At 37.7% G+C, this 23,307-nt stretch overlaps 1 protein-coding gene across 2 annotated transcripts in view; it reads left to right on the plus strand.

The window, feature by feature from the left end:
* Window positions 1-1,118: 1,118 nt before the first annotated feature.
* Window positions 1,119-23,307, plus strand: part of LOC102230916 (myelin protein zero-like protein 2) — a 29,681-nt gene continuing 7,492 nt past the window's right edge. For both annotated transcript variants that reach the window (XM_023351543.1, XM_023351542.1), the window contains exons 1-4: window positions 1,119-1,421; window positions 21,130-21,299; window positions 21,614-21,824; window positions 22,213-22,387. In XM_023351543.1, the coding sequence (XP_023207311.1) occupies window positions 1,367-1,421; window positions 21,130-21,299; window positions 21,614-21,824; window positions 22,213-22,387 (611 nt within the window). In that variant the 5' untranslated portion in view covers window positions 1,119-1,366. The remainder of the gene's footprint in view (window positions 1,422-21,129; window positions 21,300-21,613; window positions 21,825-22,212; window positions 22,388-23,307) is intronic.

Below are 23,307 nucleotides of genomic sequence, written 5' to 3' on the forward strand. Positions count from 1 at the left end.
ACCCTGGAACTCAAGACACACTGCGGTGCACGTTTTAGATGTTTCCCTGATTTAAGACACCTGATTCAGATGACTGCAGTTCCACAAAAGCCTGTTATTCAGTCATCAGTTGAAATTATGTGCGCTTGAAGCAGGGAGATGGCTAAAACATGTAAGGAACTGTGTCTTGAGGACCAGGATTGGAAACACTCCGTCACATATTCTGCATTTCCAGTTTTTGTAAGCATTTTTGGACTTATTTAATTAAACCATGGCTCATGAACATTCCGTTCTCCTGTCTGCACTTTGGTCCTACTCCCATTCCTGCACCCTCCGTGACAGTTCCAGGTGTGGTCTTAAAACACATCTACAGGTGTAACTCCAATTATCTCAAATGTGTCATTTAATCTCTCAGAGGTCTAAAAAGCCATGACATAATTGTCTGGACTTTCCCCAATCTGCTCTTAAAGAGCTTAGTAAATAGATATCTGACTTATCCTTTAATTAAAATGGCAATTAGCAAATAGAAATAATTATAATTACTTTCATTGCCCTGAAATAAGAGAAATTTCTGATTTAACTTCAGATACAGAGGAATTTTTTTAAATTTAGAGTATTTAAACTTCAACAGTAAAAGCATAGGCACATTTGAAAGTTAGTGGATATTGTGGTGCTTCTCTGCCCCCATGTGGCTAAACGATGCCAAATGATGCTTTCCAAAATAAGTTGTGACAAACATTCTCTTCTATTGTTTGAGGCAAATTCTTGTTTTTATGTTCAATGCAAGGGCATTGAACATAAATGAAGCTCCGTGGTATTTTTTGTTAACAAGACTAAATATCATTTAACTTTTTATTATATATATAAATCAATCTGAGTTCCTCACCCTCGCACAATAAAGTGCCACATAAAACAAAAAACTGGACGATTCAATAACACACCAACAAGTAACTGACATTTTTAATTTTTTAAATTTTTGATTAGCTTTATGTTATGTTAAGGTTTTGTTTTCTTGCACTTGTTCTCTGCTTCTCAATTGAACAGATTAAAGTTTCTTCTTTTTTCTTTTTCTTTTTTTTCAAGCCCTTTTTTTCCTCCTTTCTTTTTTTACTCCGCCCGAAATTATAATGGGAGGGAGGGTACTAGAAGTCAAATCTTTGAGGCCAGAAGACGACCTAGGAAGCGTCTTTGGACAGGAAAGCTGAAATAGAGGACTTATCGCAACCTTTTTCTATTTTTTTTTCTCTTTTTTACTCTCTGCAAGGGGGATCCGTAGATTTTTACCGCTCGGTTTTGCTGTCTGTGTGAATCAATCTGTGGAAGAAGGTTGACTAGCCTGGGGTTTGTTGACTCTTCTCCCCCACTGCTTAGTTGACTTGCCGACCAAATGTGCGTAAAGGGGCTGTTTATTATCGCCGTCCTGTTTGGACTCGCAGCTTCAGGTGAGTGAGACTGAAAACACTGTTATGCTTTTAGTTTAAAATGACGCTTGATGTTCTGTATCTTTTTCTTGGTTATACACGTTGATCTAATTTGATTTATCGAGTCAAAAGTTTCCATGCTGTGCTGTTTTTTTTTTGGGGGGGGGGGGGGGATTTTAAAACAGAACTGGAAGACTTTTTGGATATTCCATAAAGAATCCAGGTTTAAAATAAAAAGACAACCATAATTGACTGTCCATTTGTTAAGACTCCGTGGGGACCCCTAACCTTCTTCTCAATGAGCTGCTGTGCGTCATCGGGAAGTGGGGAACTTTGGCACTGTGGCACCGGGTGGGTCCTTTAAGAATTCCTGTAAAACATCCTTAGATAGAACTTCTTTCTGAGCTAACGACTTTACCGGCATCAGAAGTCTGCCGCATTGTCTTTGTGTTTTCGCACAACCTCCTTTTCCTGCCCATTAATGCGCATCCGTGCTTGTAGACTAAAGTGGCCACTTGGACGCAGATAAGTCCACCTGCTTCCCGTTAGCAGGGGGTCCAGGATATGTCTTGGGATAAACAGTAATGGAGCACATCCTCCCATTAAAGCGCTCAGACGGCGCCTTAAATGTAACATGTTTTAATAAGTGCGCAAATTGGCGCATCAGCGGCAATTCATTTAGCATACAGCAGGTTGTTTAACCTTGAAGTAATCTGCGCACAGCCTTGTTAAGTGGATTATATTGATTGAACATTTCCCTCCAGTGCCAAAGCACCACGCAAGGGGTCCACTGTAGCAGCAAGCTGCTTATGTTTACAGTGAACATGTGCCTGTGGATCCATCGTAACAGTCTGACAGGGCTTGAGCAGCAGGATGACTAAATATTTGGGTGTGGAAGGATGGCTGATCAAATAAGTACATGTTTATGTGGGAACTGATTGCAGCTCAGCAGCATCTCAGTTCTCAAGATTGTTTGCTCTAGAGTTTTCCTTCAAGCTTTGTTGCACTGGCATCCCACTAATGAAACAAGAAAGCATATGTCTCGCTTTCATGACAGATATAATACATGTGCACAAAATTTATTTTCATCTGTTTTTATTTAACATCTGTTGCTATTACATAATCTGAAAGACTTTTTCCCCTTCTCCCTGCTGCTGTTTTAACAAGTGAAGGGTTTTCTTAAAGACATTTGGTTTTCATTATTGAACTTACAGAAAGACTCATGATATTGCAAAACAGAATGGTGTTGCCCTAAGCTTTGGACATCACATGTACTGGAGATGTGACCATGACCTCATTCTGATATTCAGGGCCATGAAAAACATGATTCTTATAAAGTTTACCCAAATCAATTCTGAGAGACCAAAACAAAGTAGTGCATAGTTTTGAAGTAATTTGAGAGATGATCTAATATGAAAGATAAAAGCTTTTCAAGACATTTTACAACTGAATATCCAAAAAAATGTGATGCTTATTTTAATTTAGCACCCATTTATGCTGAAACCACTAAATGTCCAATGTAAAATAATGGAGTCAACATGTGCATAATTTAATTGTAGGAAGAATACATATGTTTAAGATCTCATAGATTTTAGGAATAATCCCTGGTTAAAACCAAGGAACACAGCAGGTGCGTTAGAAATGCAGTTCTTGAGAAGTTTAAAGCAGGGATGTTCCAAACTTTGAACAACTCACTGTTCTGTCCATCGTCTGAAAATGGAAAGAATATGGGACAACTGCAAAGTTACAAATGCATGGCTAAACTGACAGGCTTCTAGGGTACGTTTTCTGATAGATGCTGCCCTTGCCTTGGCCTGAGTTGAGTCTGGAGGAGCTACAGAGTTCTCCTGCCTCAAGCTGCCCAGTTTGTCACAAGCTGAAGGAGGGAGCACAGCAAACAAGTGGAAGAATGTTAAATGAGAGCAGAACAAACATGACCCACCAGCAAAAACTGTGTGGCTAACAGTGTGAATCATCCTAAGCACATCAAATTCGTTCGTGAAGCATTGTGGTGAGAAGATCATCTTGGTTCTACAATGCAATGCCTTCCAGTTTCAATTTTTAGGATTTTATTTGTATTGCAGTGAGGACTTCCCATGTTAGAATCCCAGCTTGGCTTCTTTCTGCATGGAGCTTTTATGTTCTTCATATGTATGCGAGGGTTCTGTCTGTATTTGTCAGCTTTCTCAAACAATCCAAACACATGACTATTAACCAGTCACAGTTATCTAAAACTGTTTGTTAGTTTAACACATAAAATCCAGATAAAGCTAATGGAGGAATGTGGTTATAATGTGACAAAATGCAAAAAGTTAAAGGGGTACGACTGCTAATGTAAACTTTGTAGGTTTTGAAAGATATTGCATTTGAAATTCTGATTACTATCTGTATTCATTTGAAAGTTGTGTTGTTAATTGCTCCTTCCTCCTTCCCAACCCCCACCAGTACTGGTAAACATCAGCTTTAGTTCTCCTTGGAGCCCTCTCCCTGTTTTGGGTGTGTAGCCCATACTGCTGCCCACAAGTTTCCATCTACCACAGTTAGAAATATGAACCACGAGAGGAAATGTGGTTTTCGTTTTTCCGTCAATCATTGTACTGCACTTTTAGATGGCCCTACATTTCTGAAAATTGTCATCAGTGGTTACAGTTCAATTACATATAATGGATGTTGGTGTCAGCCATGCAGCCAGTTCTGTTGGAAGTCATCAGCTTCAACCCACACTCGCTCTGCAACAATTTACTAAAGTAATAATTCATTCTGTGCTTTTAGAGATCCCTCAGATACGAATGTATAACCAAATTCTGTTGACACATGTTCATATTTGACTACATTCGGTAGCATTAATCCTATTCTTAAACTAAGGAGTATGTTTTCATCTGAAACAGCCTCATACTTTACATACTTACCTCACCAAAGGTCCTGCCACACTTCTAGCATATGTTGCCAATTTCCTCTCGGTGAACAAAGTTTCTTTTATGTTCAGTTCTGGAGAACTATAACATACAGTCCAGAGATACCTGGACTTCAGGCAGGTCAAAGTTGAACAAACTGCTGATTTTACTACTAGATATAATAGTTAGCCTGCATTGTGTGAACGTCTTTAAGAATTGATGGGATAAATGTTTAAATAACATAAAATTCCAAAACTCACTGCATCCCAATAGAAGGTATTGGGTATTTCTGGGAATATAATATGATTTTGTAACTCACTGAGGAGCTAGGGTTTTGCTTTAAAAAAAAAATGTAATAAAGCAGACATGAAAATAACAATCCAGGGGTTGCTGAAAGCTCACGATGCTGAGTGGTGAAGGCTCACAGTTTCTGTTCATGCATGCAACCCTGGATCTGAATAGCAGAGGCTAAAACAGATAATACGCTTATGAATTTTATTCCTGTAAGATGTATAAACAAGGTCACACCAAAACTAACAAGCTCTGTAAACACAAAACTAGGACTAGTCAGCTGAACGACTAATCAAATGTTGCAATCAATGATTAAATTTTCTAAAAACTAAGTGAGAAAAATGTGATCAAAATAATCATTAGGAAAACTTATAGCAGATAAGGGAGCCCTTTTTATTATTAATTTTATTTATGTACAGTCATTTTCAGTAAATTAGAATATCTGCACATACAGAATCACAGTTAGAATAAAAGTACCTTTTTAAAAATAACCTTTAAACAGGTAGTTTTTTTAAATGCAAAAAGACTTTTGTAATAAGAATTTCTTTGTGTTCTGATATAATCTAAAATGTTGTTCATTAGCTGTAACAGAAACTCATCTTAATAGAAATGAAGGCTTGAAAACATTGATGTGTGTAAACAATCTATCATAGGTTTCACATGGTGAATTCCGTTATTTAAATAAACGTTGTAAAAGCATTCTAATTTATTGAATATTCTATATATTTTTTTTGATAAATGGTACTATAAACATTAGACATAGCTGCTCAGTGCTTTAGGCAATTCATTACATGAGTTAAACCGGAGAGGATTCATTTTTTGGTTCAAAGTTTTAATGAATGTTATTTTAGAATTTTTGTCAGTGGAAAAAAATATTTCATCACAATTTGGGGTTTAAAGGGTCAGAAAGCTGATGTTTGTTTCTGTGGAGTGTGTAGCTTTTTTTAATTTTTTTTTTAGGATACAGGCACCAGCCTCATGGGATTTCACAAAGACCAGCGCGTGTAGAAGTTAGATGGATGTTGTTGTTTTGATTGTATCTGTAGTGGTTGGCAGCAAACTCCCAGGTGTTTTATTGTGGTTGAGCGCCTCTGATTAATGTATTCAGTGTCTTTGCGCTGACACTGAGATCTGGTAATTCACACATCGTTTGTTCTCCCTTTACTCACTGGGCTTTGTTATTGAACTTGTAAATGGTGAGCTCGGAAGGAGGATGGAGACAGAGGCATTAGTTCAAACTCCTAGTTCCAAACCGGTCCTACTTAACATTTTCCGCAGTCCTTCAATCTTTCACTATATGTGTTTTAGAAATGGTACACAGGATTGGGTTGGCAGGGTTTTCCCCAGAAAACCTGCTAAGCTCCGTGGTAGGGCTGTCATCTAATGGCCTACTATGTTTTTGAGAAACATTTTTATTTTTTTTTTTAATTGACTGGAAATTTGAAAATATTGCTAGGTAATTATGCGTTATTGAAAAATGTTATTTACACCAACATAGTCTTTAACAAGGCAAACACACAAAAAAGGCTCATCGCAGCCTTTCTGATGAGATTGGGGCTTGGAAATAAATAGATTTTTATTAATCAAATTTCCTGTTTTTGAAGATTACATTTTTGGAAAATCTGCATATTTCATTAATGCTCATAGTTCAGTTCCAGAGTAGTTCCAGCTCACTGAAGGACTATCAAATTTCATGTATTTATTTTTGACTTTGAATTCGTCTACTCATAGAAGAAATGATTGAAATAAAAATAATTTTTTTAAATATTTTCTGTCATTTGTTTTTTTTTTTTTAAGGAAAAAGGTGAGGGGTGGAGGAATGTTTAAAATTGGAAATCAAATTTGTTTCTTGCTTGACTGTGACAATGCGCAGGCTTGCTTGAGGTCAGACTTCCTTTAAAAACTTGCAGTACAGAGAAAACTGTCATACTAAACAGTATCGGTACCACATTTTCTGGCATACTGCTATTATTAGAAACTACGTCTGTCACACTTTTCTTGTTTTAATCACATGGCTGACACTGACTTACACCCCAACTAACAATTTGTAGAAAGAAGGGAAGTCAACTTCATTCAGTCTTAATTTCTTAAACTAGATTACTTTCTTGTCTCCTTTGTCTCGTCCAAATACAGATATCCAACTAAATCGTTTTTAAACATAGTCATGCGTCTTTGTTGACTGTAGCTCTGTTGTTTTCATGTCTGTCGTTTTAATGCCTCTCTTCCCACAAGATTTTTTCTCTCCAGGCAGTAACATGGAAAGCTCACAGACTGACATGTGCCAGCCTGTCTTAACATACAGGTTTAGCACACAAGAGCACATACTTTGCCAGTGACCGTGCAGCTGCTGTTGACTGCAGCGTATCAAACGATCACACAGGCTGAGGCTTCAGTTGAATCTTGTTGAGTTTACTGTACAGGAGAAGCATCTTGGAACTGTTTACTGGGTTGTATCCGTTATCTGTCTCTCTTGGCGCCTCTAATCTCTTCCCTGTAGTGGGAACAGAAGAAAACATGGCTGTTTTTTTGACATGGTGTGCTGACACACCTTGGAGTGAGCCCAGCCCTTTGAGCTGAGTTGACAGAACGGCTCAAGTGTGCGTTGAGTCGACAATGACGTATTAATACGCAAGGACAAGCAGCCGTCTGTGAAGTCTTAAAACATACCAAGGTCCTTGTCACCAAGTGCAAACAGGGAATTTTGTTTTATTTCACACTGTAAAGTGTTTGGGTTTGCCAGTGTGTGTACGATTTGAACACACACACATTTTTCTCCATCTCTGGAAAATTCAAATTCTGCATTGGTACTAGTAGCATTTTCTGTTTGCATTGCTGAAGTTTTACATTTTGTTTTTTGGCCTGGTTCTCAAAGACCTTGGCACAAACAAGCAGATCTGCACGTCAAAGCAGAACCCCAGGTAAATTTCCATATTGGTCATTATTTTCCTCTGAATCCCTTTCTGTTTGCGTTGTGACATATGGAAAGCCAAGATGCTTGTCCTTGTTACTTGTAAGAAACTAGAAACATTAAGGGCAGATTAATGATAAAATCAGTGTCAAAGCCAGAAAAGAAAAATATGATCCATCTTCAGTCATTTATTTTAAAATATACAGTCCAAACCAGATATAAACATAAATCCAATTAAAATGCACACATTTCTTCTCACTGCCTGAATTTAAATCGGACCACAAATCTCTTCTTTTAGGCTAGTTAGAATTACCAAAATTATTTCTATTGGCTAATTCAGAAGTGTACATACACTTGGCACTCCCTCACACACAGGAGTATCCATATACCTAAAAAGCAAGCATTTTCTAATTTTGCTACATTAGTCAGTTTTTTAAAATTTTATTTGTTTTCTGTGGTTTTATCTTAGAGACCAACACAAAGTAGGAATTCTGTAGTGGAATAAAAACAATATGTTTCTTTTTAGAGTTTTTAATGGTAAACATGAAAATTGTTGTATTTATATTCAACTCCCCAGAATAAATACTGTGAAATGCCTTTGCTCTAACAATGTGCTGCATGTCTTTTGGATAATGTTTTCAGCAAGAGAATGAAATCGTCTAATCTCTTTGTAAAACATCTCAAGACCAGTCAGGTTTGGATGAAAGGCATCTTTGAACATCAAATTAGTCTTACCACATATTCTTATGTGGATTTAAGAGGTCTTTTTATTTTTTTATCCAGTGTCGCCCTGTTTTTAAATAAAACACTTTTCAATCCACTGTGACCAGCTTCATTCTCCCTGTTGAAGAAAATTCCCCATACCCCAATGCTGATTAACCACAACAGAGGTCTGGATATAATCAGACAGAGAAATAAATTAAAAGCTCAACACAGCCATTGGAGGTGCAGAAAAATCTGGAGCTAAAAACAAAGTTTCTGAAAAGTCTGTATTTGCTTTCTCCACCTCCACACTGTCACTTTGTGGATTTTTCCAATGCGAAGAGCACAAAGCTAAGCACTCACTTCATTTGCATGTGCAAGTAAAATTAGTATGTTAAAAATAACAGAAAAGAAACACCAAAATAAACAGCTCACAAAAGGGCTAATGCGACTAGCCCGTTGATTTATCACACATTGGAATTTAAAAAGTGTGCTTCGTCATTCTTTGTAAAAAGACAATTTATTTATTTTGAAAAAGTTTCATAAGCTGCTGAACAAGTTATAACCTGTCACATCAACAAGGTACTTCAAGAAGAACTTAAGTTATTTAAAATGGCTTAGTTATTCTCAGAAGCTAAAGTTTCACTCTCCAATAATATGTTCCTGCAGTGTTTGATAGCACAGAAAGCCATTACAAAGCTGCAGGGTTGTTTGACACTAGTGGCTTTTATTCATTAGTAGCGAGGCAGGAAGTTGGGCAGAAAGAGAAGGGAAAGAAATGCAGTAAAATTGTCCACGGACGGGGAATCAAACTTGGGTCTACAGTGTTGAGGGTTGTAGTTTCAGCATAAGTTGCAGTCACTCTACCAATGAGCCACATGGCACCCAAGCTGGAATATTCAATGCTTGTATAACATTAATTTGCAAATCCCTCTTGTCTTCCTCCTTGGAATTGGCGGAAAGTTGAGTTGGGTTTATATCATTCCTAGATTCAGTTTCTGACATTCCTGGAAACTGGAATATGGCAGAATTAGCAGCCACTGGCACTTGTTCTTTGTTCATTATTGTCCTTATTAGTTCATACCGGAGGTTCTTGATTATTTCCCCACTGCACTTCTCTTAGATGTGTCTGAAGCAAAGATCAGTGTGTGAAGATTTAGTTTGCCTGTCAGTGGTTATTAGTGTCATGTCACAGATAACTTATTTGTATTATAAATGAAGAAGCTAATTTGTCTTCTGTAGGTGACGGATGTGGAACCAATGGAACCAGAGTCACAGTTTAAGAACTATGCGAATATACAAATATAATATATATATATATTTTTTAAGCCTGATTCATCCCAAAACACAGAGACAGACTGTGCTTTTCCTCTTTAAAAAGCCAGTCCTTCTACACCACATAATAAAACTGTTTGCAAGGAGCAGTTCTCTTTGTGACTAGTTTGGAAAATTGGTCCATGCCCCTTTAAGGCAGCTTGCAACGATCAGAGGTCTGTACCTCCTACACAATGTGGCTTGTCCTCTCTGTGTATTCTGTCATTTGCCTACTCCATCATCAGCTCTGGAGCAGAGGGGGAAAACCACAGTGGGACTGGATCCATTCTGACTCACACCACTGTTGCACAAGGGACATCTGTCTATGTAGTAAATGTGTTAAATTATAAGGTAGCCTTTTTGTAGTTGGATTGTTTGTGTACCAGAAGCTTGTGGGCTGAGCTGGATTGAAGCTTACACCTCCTCCTTCTATACCTCTCACAAGAGTATCTAATCCCAGGGAGAAATTGTCGAGTCAGCTGCTTGGTGGGAGTGAAAGGAGTTTGATGGATTAAATACTTATCCTCATTCACTCACTTCACGTTTCCTCTGGACACTGTCGCCTGATGAATTACAATTGGGCTGGAGGAAGTAGGAGGAGAATGAAAGAAAGAAAGGAGGAGAGAGTTCAAAGAGATTGATTTTTGGTCAAGTGACCTTTAGACTGCAGTCGGACACATTAGTCCGACGTGTTTCTCCACTTTTGTCTTTAAAGAAAGTGGAGGTGGAAAGATTTCTGTCCATTATCTTATAGAAAGCATTTTTAAAAGCTTTCTTTTGCTTTTGGTTGTTTTTGAGCTTTGAACAAGATTGCTAGAGACAGGTTCTCAGTTTTAATCTTGCACAGGAAGAAAGAAAATTATAGATGTTTAAAAACACATGCGTGTATTTTAATTTGTTTATTTATTTAATTTTTTGTGTGAAAAAAAATGTTTTGGCATAGCAGAATCTTGTTTGTAGGATATTTTCTAAATGGAGCATCCTCCACATGTCTTTGCTCCACCAGTAAAGATGTGTGAAAAGAAATACATTTGTTTTTAACTGGCGCAGCAAATTCTCACCCTGAGAAATGTTCAAAACCCAATATTTGATTTGAGTGATTTTTTATTTGATCTTATTTTTTCAGTGGGAGAAAAAAAAATGTTAAATGTAGTTTTTACATTAATTCACGCATCTCACAAATATTGGCACCTCTGTAATACTTTGAACAACCCTTTATGCACTTAATATTTCATAAGAATAAACAGATAAGGATCTTGCTTATCTGCTCCAGTTTGTTTTCATCTCTGTTCTCTTCAGCTCAGTACACGTTTTCTATAAAATTTTGTCTTGATTTAGCAAAATATCTTTTGCTAAATCTCTGGCTCATCATACTGCTGAAAGAGCTAGTGATGACCAGTTTTCATTTCAATCTTCTGGCATTTGCGTTCATCATATCAGGCACATTAATAAGGTTCCCTGGCCAATTGAAGTAAAAACAAGCCCACTTCATCAGATACTTGTACAGTGCTCATGAGGTACTTTTCCACACGTGCATACTTTGATTCAAACCAGATACTTGAACCTAAAAGTCCAATCTTAGTTATAGTTCCTGTTAAATTTTATAAAGTTTACAAATTTATTGTGATGGGACCAAATAAAGCTTTTCCTCTTTCATGCCTTGATGCAGTTCGACTTTTTTTTGTCCCTGTTCCAGTTTTAAGCATTTTTTAATCACAGATAAGTTCAACCTTGTAGCTGTCTTAAAAATAATTTTCGTACATATAAAGAATAAAAAGCATCTGCCATAGTTAGATATCCCATTCTGTTCTTTTGCAAGACATCGGCCTCTGCCACGTGATATTTTCCCTTGCCCCCGGGGAACAGGAAGTCTCAGAATCAGTTATTGGCCAAGATTGAGTGCATAAACAAGAATTTTTTTCCCCCATGCTCACAGCATATAGACATTAAGTGTATATGTAAAATTAGTAAAAACATAAAAAATTACTTATTGAACTGTCATACATGTATGATCAACATGAAAAAGTAGAGATTTAAAAAAAAATCTTAGAAATATTTTTTTAGGAATTGTTGGTACAAATTTGTAATATTGTCCAAAAAGCTGATTTCTTACTGATTTTTTTTCTAATGAAATTAAAGGTCAGAGTTAAAGTTGGCTAACTATGCAAATTTGCAAATGCCAGCTAATAGTGTTTTAAGTAGCATTTTGACTAGATATTTTTACTTCCCATGCTGCATTTGTTTCCCCTCTGTGTAAAGAGAATGCATGGTTGAAGTAGTTCGAAAGAGAGATTGATTTCTGGTCAGCTGACTACTTTCAGTTGATGTAGGCCAGGTTGATGCTGGCCTACATCAACCTCCTGCAGGCACTGGGACACTTTACATAACTATCTGCTATATGCTCTAGCAGATAGCTCTGCAAATGGGTGAATTTTCCATCAATAATTTGAAATTACGTTTCAGAGAAAAAATTGTGAATTGGTGAATCCACACATAGGCTGGAGTCCACTATATGGTTTTCATATTTCTAGCTAGCAAAACATTGCATTACCATGCACAGTAATGCAGCAATGCTGTATTGCTGTACTTCTTCCCACCTTTTCCCATCTCTATATCACAATGTTTATTTCAGCACTGTGTCCATCTCAGGGGTTCCCTCCCATTACACCACTCAACACTGACCCACTCCCTCAGCTCTGGATTCTGAAAACATGTTACCTGAACCGGCTTTTCCCAGCCCCTCGTGAAAGGCAAGCCTTGTACAAAGACAGAAAGAACCAAAACTGGCCTTGTGAAACTTCTCACAAAGAGCAGAACAGGCTCTTTGTAAGAGACTCGGCTCTATGCGTGTTTTGTTCCGTCTTAAAATGTGGCAGCAAAAGAGGCTGGTTTTCCTCCCATGGTCCTGTTGTTTCTGATTATGAGAGGAAATGCACAAAAACAGGCCATTTGGGGGGTAATGTAATGGGACTGATTTTCTGATTCAGTACGTTTTTCCAGGTCCTTTGTTTCACTTGCTGTCATTATGTGTCCTCCCCTTTCTTGAAGTCTTGAAGAAAGATGATTTTCAGCTCTGGCTGAACACTGCTTGTGTAAGCTGTTTAACCTAAGCTGGAGTGTGGAATACTTCTTTGTAAATGACTGCCAGTCACACACAAGAGCAGGTTGCCTGGTTTATGTCAATACAGGATAAATCTTAGTGTTTTCTAACTAGTTTGCCTAAACATTTAAAAGATATACTGCCTTTTTTCCACATTGCAAACATGAATGCTGATGTATTATAATGGGATTTAATTTTACAGTAGAAAGTCAATAATAATTAAATCTGAATTTAACAGAAAATGTTGCATGATTTTCAAGTTCTTATTTAGACTTTTAGACCTGGACCTTTCTTTATTTTACACAGAGATAATGTACAGCATTTCATTGACCTTTTCAAAGAAAAGATGCATGGTACCAGTTTGTAGCAAAAAATACTAATTTCCACTTGCATTTGCAGTCCCTGGACAGGTTGATGGTAATCAACCTGAAAATAAAATATGGTACAACAAGTGACCTTTAGAATTTACCTAATTAGTAAAAAAAAAAAAAAAGACTGTTTTGATCTCAGCATAAATTCAGCTGTTCTGTTGCAGGGTAAGTGGTTGCTTAGAGAGCATTAATGAACAAACATCATGTAGATCAGTCATCATAACACTGATGGGATAGTTCAGTTCAAGCATATTCATTTTAGAATGTCAAAGTTCATCTCTAAATCTAATTGAGAAATGTGCTGCTTAGACGACCATCCACCCAAACTGACTAAGCTTGGCCTATTTACTTATTTTAATGGAGAAATATTTCAGTGCAAGACTTGCAGAGACATCCTGCAAAAAACATGATTTTGCTAAATTTGATTCAGGTGGGCTGAATTCAAATCACAATCTTCTCAAGTTCTTAATCCTAATTTTTATTTCCATTCAATTCACAATTCTACTCTTTGTCTTGGTCTATCACAAAAAATTCCTGTGAATTACAATATGATTTGTGATTTTGACATGACAAAGTGCAACAAAGGGTCAAGTGAGACAAACTTTTGCAAGACTCAAGGAGAATGCACCATCTGTGGTGAAATAAGAAGCATCTATAAAAACCAGAATTGTAGAATTGTAAATTCAATGTTCAGGAGGATGCTAAGTATATAAAATAAACTGTGGACATTTAAAGCATTGATAAAATTGTTTATTACTCAAGCTGCAAGAGAGAGAAGACATAAGGTTCCTGGAGACAGAAAGTTTAGGTAAAACTAAATGATCCTCTTTAAAGCCCTCCTAAATGTCACTACCAAGGCATGGCTGCTTCTGTAACTTAGAAGAGGATGTGCCTTTGTCTCAGAGAATCTGTCAGAGGCACAAATGTTTATTCACTGTTATTTTTGTTTTAAAGGTATGAAAACCAAATGGGAGAAAAGTTTGGTTTGCATTGCTATTATAAATGTCAAACTTGTTTTCAGACTGTTCTGAATGCTGCCAGGGTTGCCCTTTGTCACTGATTCTAGTTGTAACTTTCATGGACAGAATTTCTAAATGCAGCCAGGAAGATGTCAGTTCAGACTTTACCATTTAAGACTTCAAGCTTAAATGCTCCTTTTGCAGATGCAGTGCTGCTGGCCTAAATCAACCTCCTGGAGGCACTGGGACATTTTACAACAGAGTATGAAACAACTGGGATGAAGGTTGACGCCTTCAAATCTGAGGTTATTATGGGCTGTCACCTCTAGGGTGAGTTGGCTGCTTCTACAAGAAAAAAAATTCAAATATCTAGGGTGGAGGAAGCGCTGGTGGGAGACTGACAGGCTGCTGTAATGCAGATACTGTGCTGGTGTAAGAAAATTATGAACTAGAAGGGAAAGTTTTATTCCACCCTTTCCTCACTCATGAAACGATCTTTGTCTGCAGCTGGATTCATTCCTAGAGATGGAAAAGGGAACTCTGCTCAATGAGTCACAGCCACTCTGTTTTTGTAGTATTTACATCAGACTTAAAAAAGTCCAACCCGACCCGCCCTGAGCCCGATCCAACCCGACTAATTAACTTTAATTAGAGACCAGAGCCCAGAGTAAACTTGATATATTTTAATTAAGATTTTACTGTTTTTTGTTTTTAGACCATAATTTGAGTAAGCAATGTAACTTCTCCCGTTTGCAGGTTTTGTTTAACATCTTCCAGCTCCATTTTGTTGCTTGTTACCGCAGGGTGAGTCAAGTGCAAACCATCTGGGATGTGAGATTTGTAGGATAGAAGCAGGGCTGTGTGCAGTGTGCTGCACTTGTTGCAGTCTAATGAACTTTTATACTTTACTTTCTTTCTTTCCTCAACAGGGTAAGCTACCAACTCCTCTATTTAGACTATAAGCAGATTAATACAACTTCATATCCAGCATTCCTGTTTGGTTTTCTATGTGCTGTATGTATTGTAAGCTTATCAAATGCACCACAAAAGGCCAATCCTGATCTTACCATTGACGAAATAATTTTGGCCAAGATTTTGGCTTGGGTCATATACAGTATCTACTCTACTGCTTTGTATAGCGCCAGTTGTGATAATTTTGCTGTATGTATGCTGTCTGGGGGCCTTCCTAGAGAAATCTTAAGGCATATTCTACAGAGACTATCTACTAAAAAGATTATTTTCATTATGACTCAATAGTCTTGGCAATGATTCAGAATTCCTCTGGATAGCTGAACAGAGGAATGTATGAAAAATTCTTTTTGAACCATAATGAACCTAAAACAAAAAAAACTTGAGGTGCTCTAAACACTTTCTGTTAGCAACGTACCAACCTGACAGTGTGAAACATGAATCTGTCAATTTGGCTACATGCGTAAGAATTTGTCAACCCTGGTTTCCTCTAAATTAAGCCCATTAATGAGTGAAATACTATTTAATATTCATTCTTCTTCTTCAGAAAGCTTTTCTTTACAGTAATGGGATCACAGCCAAGCAAATCTAATCACACTTGAGTGAACCTTGCTTATTATTTCACAGTGTATCAAAGTATTTACCCCTTTGGCCCCAGACAGAACAGTGAAGTGGAGCAGCTAGCACCAAGTAGTGTTGACAGGTGGAATAAAGTATGTTAATGGTTCAGCATGTTTATTGTAATGTAATATATTGGCTGTATTGATAGAAAATATGGAGTAATGCCAAGTCCAGCAGTATGTTCTGTGGAGGCAGTGTGTGTGTGTGTGTAGGTGTGTGTGTGTGTGTGTGTCAGCAATGAGCATCCTGAGTTACACACACTGAGGAAAGATGTACTTTGACCTTTTCAAAGTATTCCTGCTGCTGTTTTTGACTCTAAAAATCTGCAGTTGCAAGACAAAAATGTACAAATATACAAACATACACTTTCTGAGAAAGTTAGTGTTTGTATTTGAGATGCTAATCTTAGCTACTTTCATAAAATTCAGTCACTGTGAGTATCAGCTTGCTTTAAAAGGGACTCCTATATGCAGTCCCACATTTTTAAAAAGTATGGAATTTGATGTATTTTCCTTGTCTGGATAATGTGGATAAAGAGATATTTGCACCAGCAGACTTCGTCCCCTATCCATTGCAAAAAAAATTAACACTGCAATTGAAAAATTGTTTCCTTTTTTTCCCTTTCCTATTTCCTTCCCTTCTTCCTTCTTATCCTTACCTCCTTCAAACCTTCTTTGTGTTTTTCCACCTCTCCGTCCTTAGTCCATTGCATCTTCTCTTCCTTCTGTTTGCTGTTCCTCATGTCCTTTCTTCTTTTGACCCTCCTTTCTTACATCCTTTCATATGTTCTACCTTGTTTCCTTCCTTGTCCTTTCTTTGTATCTTTAATTCCTTCCTTCCATGTGTTCATTCTTCTATCTGTCCTTTTTAACTTTACCTTTTACCATTTCACTCTTGTTTCCTTAGTCTGGAAAAGTAAAAAAAATGTTGCACAATATTATTTATTTTAATTGGTGGTTAGTTTTGCAACCCTCTTTTTTTAAAAATAAATGGGTAATTTTTTTGACTTAACCTAAGATCTTCTCACCTCTGAGGACAATATGAGATTAACAAGTTGCAGAAATAACCTCTGGACGCTGGGTGTGTTCAGCTCTGGCCAGACAGGATGTTCAGTCATAAACAAGTCGGTGACCTACATTAGAAAGGGGAGGGGGGGAAACAAAACAAACAAGAAATGCAACAATAACACTGGCAATATGCAGAAAAAACAAATATAATTATGCTAGCTCACTCTAAAAGTGCAAACAGACAAACCTTCCATCCTTTTTATTAAAAAAACACTATTGTTAGCTAATCATTTGACCATTCATCTCTTCTCTCTTTGAGTAAATTACTCAAATTCTAGGATCCTTATGGTCTTATTCAAGTAATGACATCCCAATTAGTTCCTGCTAATGACTGATTAATTAATGTTCTTGTACTTTTTGCCACTGGGAAAAATTAATAACCAGGGCACTGTCCATAGCTTAGAAAGCAATATTATTCTGCTAATTAAATGTTTTCCTTCGAAAAGCTCTATTTAACCTTAACTCCCAATCAGTTCAGTCAAAGGACAGTGTTGTTGAAAGCATTGTACTGTAATCTTTTTCAGAGATTAGGGGTGGAAATTTCAAGTTGTATGTTGTAAATGGACTTAAGGTAGGACTGGGAAATGAAGTGCTATGGCCTGGAAGTGCACTTTCTAATGGTAGACATGAGGGACAATGTAAATATGAGCTTTGAAGTAATTTTCAGTTTTACTTCATTGCTTTGCTAATCTTGCCTCTGGTCTTTAAACATTAACAAGAATGTAAAAAGTAATGTGTTTAACTTTGGGTTGTGATCTCTGAGAAGCAGACGTTGCAGAGATTAATTCAATTTTCTCATGAGTAAACAAGTCTTGGCGGCATGCTTCAATAGAGCTATCTTAGAGGCTTAATGAGACTCTCCACAGCATTAGCACCATCTAGCTTTCAGACTCTTCTAAAAGCTAAGCCTCCAAGAGAAGTAATTTATAAATCAGTTGGGATACTTGTGAATTTTACACTCAGACTAAAAAACTATAAGTAGGATAAAGTTACTAATATCGATGCCAATTACTTTATTGAATTGTCCACAGGTCTATGGAAGTATGAAGTGATTTTTAAATGACCAATATTCCTCTCTTTGTACCCAGTGCTTCTATGATTCTGCATTGTAAAAGGAATTTCTTGTGCATAACCTAAAATATGTATCTGAAGCAGCCAATGCGCATAGTCAATAAATCACTTTCTTTGTATTTCTTGGAATGACCTGGAAACATTTTCGATCTCTAAAACACCTCAATAGCTTGTTCATATGTTCTGCAGTATGAGATCTACAAAACCACTGGGCACGGCCTGTATTTAATCATAGAGGAATCTGCCCCATATGACTTTAGGCTAAAAAGTGACATTAGTCAGACCTCTGTGTATGTGTTCAAGTTAATAACAGTCACAGCTGGATGACATACCATGGAGCTGTTGGCAGACTTTTTCCATCTAGCTAGGGTAGAAATGTGTTTACTATCTTGAAATGGGAGGATGTGTTGTGGCTCTAGCAGGTTCACATGTTAACTTGTATTCTCTGCCACTTTGATGGCCTGAGAAATGATTCCAGTCCTTAATGTGCTGTTGTAAATGACTCAATAGAGTTAGCTGGGTAAACTACCAAACTCTGCTTAAATCATTTGCTTTTAAGTGGTTCCAAATTGCAAAGATGTCATTTACACTAGCTGGTGGCTTTTGTTCAACATCAACCAACATGGTGAAGTTCTTGTTCTTCCATGTTTTTTTTCCAGCTCATAAGTGCTACTCTCTTTATTGTGTCAATGGAAAATACCACCTATTTTATCATTATCTGGCAACACTGGTCACTTATTGTGTGAACAGATACCTCAGTGTCATGTCCTAGAAGTTGAAATTACTTGGGTAAATTTTATTTCTCTCAAGAAATATTAGGTAGGTTTCAACTTTCACTTTAAATTGTCTTTGAAATTGCAGCCCAGGTTTTGTTTATGGAAATTCTGCATGACATTTAAATTATGAGTCCCTTATTCAGATGTTTTACTTATTAGTCTAACAAACCTTGATAATGTAAATCTAAAAAGCACATGTTTAAATATCTCCGTTTCCTTCAAGTGTTGAATCTGCTGCAAATCATCACTATAAAACAAAATGCTGTAATGGACTGACATATTTTGTTTGAGATGGACAGTTAAATGGTGCCCATCCTCCATCCCTCTGCCATTTATTTCTTCTGGTCAACCTTAACAAAAACGGTTTCAAATCTCATGAAAAATAAGTAATTCAATCCATACTCAGTGTTTTGAATTTATCAACATGGATTTAGGACACACATAACTGTAGCACAGGTGTGCACAGCTCCTTAGCATGCAAGCTAAGGAGGGAGTTATTATTGGCTGGACTGATGGAGCTGGAGCTGATGATATATGCTTAATGAACATTCTCCATGTTTTCAGTTTAATCCACTGACTTCAGTGCATCCTTACTGACAACAAGGTAGCTGAAAGGCCAAAAGAAGTTGGGGTAGAAGATGCCTGCTTATGCAGAACACCAAATGTGTTTTAACTAAAGGATGGAAAGGATTCTTGCAGTTTTTCTATTGCTGACTTGTTTGACCTACTCCCAGATTTCATCAGGCTCATTTAAAACACATTAGGCTGACAGAGTGCTGTTATGGCCCCAGCAATGAGAGAGTAGCAGGTCTCTTTAATGATGTGAGGGAGCCTCTCTCACTCTCCTCCCTGTCTACAGGAAACACTGATAAGAAGCTGAAAATGCAGCTTAAGAAAGCTAAGTCCCTTACTGATATTTTCAGAGCTTGCTTCTGACTCAATATTCTCATTAACTGTACAAAATTTCAGTACAGTAAACAAGTTTTTCTGGTGCATGAAGGGATACATTTATTCAAAGGTAAGATTGCAAGAATACAACATAAGAAGAGGTATAGAATTTGCAATGGAGTTGTGGAAAGGTGCTAGAATTACTAAGGTATCATGCATTTTCCTTAAATGAGTCTTGACTGAACAGTCCAGCTCTCATGGCATTCTGCACCAGATTAAACCATCATAAAAACATAAATGAGTTCCTTGAATTAATAGACATCCTTCTTGAACTTCTTCTCAATCTCCTCTAGTCAATCTCATGCACACACATCCAGAAGATCTATTTTAGAAGTACATTTTGCAACAGAAATGTTATGAAACATCCAACTGTTTTTGTTGTTCATTTCAGAAATATGTTCATAAATCGGTGGTGTGTGTGTTTTCCTGGTGGAAGAGTCGATCTTGGGTCATATCGATGGTCTGGATGTAACATTTTTTGTAAAACTTGTTTGTCTTGCATTCAGAAATATTTCCAGTGGTACTTAAGACAAAGAATCTTGCAGGGTGAACCAAGAGAGAGAGATGAGGAATTATTGACAAAAGGTCCTATTGAAAGACCCAGTCGTCAATTCACAGACCAGGACTCAAAGGTGCTCACTAGAACATCTGTACATCATCAACTCTAGTTCAACTTGTCTGCACAACCTGAAGCTACACCATAGCAGGAAAATACGTCCCATATCACAATGCAACATCCTCCACTGTACCTCCTACAACTGCATCCAGTAGAACTTTCTTGTACTGCCAGTTACAATGGAAGCCTTTGCTGTTGGATAATAAATGTTGAATACCAAATTTATGGACGATTTTTTGCCTTTCAAAGTTGAATGGTCTTATGAGCAACCCGTTTGAGTCTAAATACCATCCTAAACAAAATGCAGACTATTTTTATTGCACGTGTTTCTTTTTAGGATGTAGGGATCTCTTCTTACAACGTGGTTATAATCCAGCAGCACAAATAATTACTTGTAATTTCTTCCCAAATCTTCAGATTTTGTTGAAGAGTGTATGTCAAGTCAAAGAACCAAACTACTTTCAATTCATACAATAGTATCTGTGACATTATGTGCTATTCACCTTGTTCAGCAGAGCTTCTATACACAGAGTGATAGTGACGATGACAAACCAAGTCTCGACTACTCTGAGTTGTGCTGCGGCTTGGCAGATGGTCAGCTTACTGTTCTCCTGGGCATTGGCTTTAATAAGGCTAGAAATGCCTTCCACTATTCTTAGAGCATATATGGCTTCTTCTATTAATAGCCCTGGTGATTTTGACCAGACAGCCCTCACATAAACTTCCCCATAGCCACAAGCCTGCTTTCTCAGTGGGCTGCTTCGAAAAACAGTTGCTTTTTTTGTGATCTCCAGGAGAGGGGGGGTGTGATTGCCAGGCGGTACATCAGCAATAAATAAATGTGTTTCTAGGCCATAGTGTGTGCATGCTTCTGGACAATGCATGTGGGTAGAAGTGCTAGCTCATTTCCAGGGAGTTTGTGTCATCAAGCAGAATTGGTGCCAGTCTCCGTCTTTGCTCTTACTTACAATTGGTGGATTTCTTGCAGCAGGTAGACATGAATGTGGTCACTTTTCCATTGCATAAAGAGTCGATAAACATATTCATGGTGCATCTGTTGTTTTGAATTGTTCATGCTATCTACCTTTGAATGTAAACATTTCACTACATGCCCCTTTGCAGGTGTTTTGCAGGTGAGCGGAATGCGTGTTTACACATCTGGGGATGTTGAGGCGGTCAATGGAACAGATGTTCGTCTCAAATGCACATTTGACAGTTCAGCCAAGATCAACCCTGATCTTGTCATCATCTCCTGGACTTTCAAACCCCTTTCAGGAGGCCGAGTAGATAGGGTGAGTTCATATGTGTGTGTCTGAGCAGGAGAAAGAGAGAACAAATCTCTCTCCTCCATTGCTGTGTCAGAGTGCAACCACCCCCTCATCCAACCAAAGGAGGAGGTGGTGAGTCATAAGGCTCCCAATGGAGCATCTAAGACAGCCTGTCTTTATGTACCTTTGTGTCTGCATATTGAGATTTGAGAGAATAAGAAGCAGCACATCCTAATAAGTCTGCAGTCATTGTAATTTTCTTTAAAATAAAATGAATTCTTACCCCACAATGGCAAGTTTTTTTTTGTTTTTTTTAAAACTATTTTTCCCATTTGTAGATTTTTCATTACCAGCAAAAACCATATCCGCCTCTCGATGGCATCTTTAAGAAGCGCATCTCTTGGGCTGGTGATATCATGGGGAGTGACGCCTCCATCATACTTCGGGAGGTCAAGTTCATCTATAATGGCACCTACACCTGCCAGGTGACAAATCCTCCTGATGTTCATGGCCCAGTTGGGGAGATTCGTCTTCGTGTTGTCAAAACAGGTGAGCAGCAGAAATTTTACAAAAAATGCACTCTAGGCATAAAGATGTCGGTGAGTAAATGGCAAAAAAAAAAAAAATCACTTTAAAATAAATGAAACAATATGTGCGACTGGCCACTGCAATACTAGGAACTTACAAAGACAATGTGCTGTGTAACTCGAATTATTATAAAATTATTTGGCTCAGACTTGGGACTAAAATGATTACATCTGCCTTGTCTCATATGTTTTTAAGGGAGAGCAAGGTTTTATCCCATCTTTTTTTTTTAACTGCTATTCATGGCTCATCTGGTGCTAATTTTCTGCTTGACCTTAATGTTAACAAATGCAGCACTTATTTTTCTACACCTGTACACCATATCTTTCATTCGTGTGTTTTCTTGTCACAGCTTCTTTCAACGAACTTCTCTACCTGGTCCTGGCCATTGGAGGTGGCATCGCCGCTGTGGTCTTTTGTCTCATAGTCATCGTGTCCTGCAGGAGATGCAAGAGAAAACACAGACAGAGGCAGCTGGAGGGTGATGAAGAGGTTCCCCGCAAAGAGAGGAAAGACCCCACTGCGTGGTAAGACCAATGAAGTGTAGCAGATGAAGAGGGGGACTAAGAGGAGCAGAAGATTCACACGCTTTCTCTCTTCCTCTGTGAGAGACTCTGGGGATCAGGGCATGCTATGCTCCCTCTTGGGCTCTTTTCCTGCTTGATGCTTCTCTTTCTTCCTCCATATGCGACTTCTGCCTTTGGATCCCACATTTGTACTGGTAACAGGCAGCTGTTGTAAGACAGAAAGTGAGGAAGAATGTGCCTTTATATAGAAAGTTCTAGATGCTGAACCTTAGCCATATTGCTGCTTAGCGTCTGTGGAATTACTATGCGCCTTTCATTTCTCGAGAGAAACAACTGTTTTATCGATTCATCTTTTCCTGTTTAGCTAAATGGGCCTCCAGCCACATTTCCTGTTCAGAGTAAATGTTTTGATGATGAAGATGTAGAACAATGGTGTATTCTTGCTGTTTACTTCCCTACTAATACAATCCAAGTCCCATTGTACAAATGCAGTACATGACACGTGTTTGGTGTATTATTTCAAGAAACAATAGAAACATTGAGCACTTTCCAAGCTTCCAGTGAAAATGTATTTGATCACTTTATAAAAACCTGCACAAAGCTCTGATCATTTTCAGTGGAGGTATGTGGCGACTGTCTAATCTAACCTCTGGGGTTTGCTTATAGTGGATGTTAAAAGTCTAAACACCTCTGTTAAAATGCCAAATAAAAAAAAAATTATGATGAATCAACATTTTCTATGCATATATACGTACATAAACTAGCAATCAAGCCACTTTCTTTATTCAATTCCAGTATTTAGACTTCTCAGAGAGACACTGTACAAAGGCTATGAGGAGACAAGGATGAAAACACTCACAGCATTGGTTAGTTTTTTCTTTGCATGGGATGGAACAGTAAGCCCACCTGTAAATAAATGG

Source organism: Xiphophorus maculatus, chromosome 18 (genome assembly GCF_002775205.1).
Source record: "Xiphophorus maculatus strain JP 163 A chromosome 18, X_maculatus-5.0-male, whole genome shotgun sequence".
Taxonomy (NCBI): Eukaryota; Metazoa; Chordata; class Actinopteri; order Cyprinodontiformes; family Poeciliidae; genus Xiphophorus; species Xiphophorus maculatus.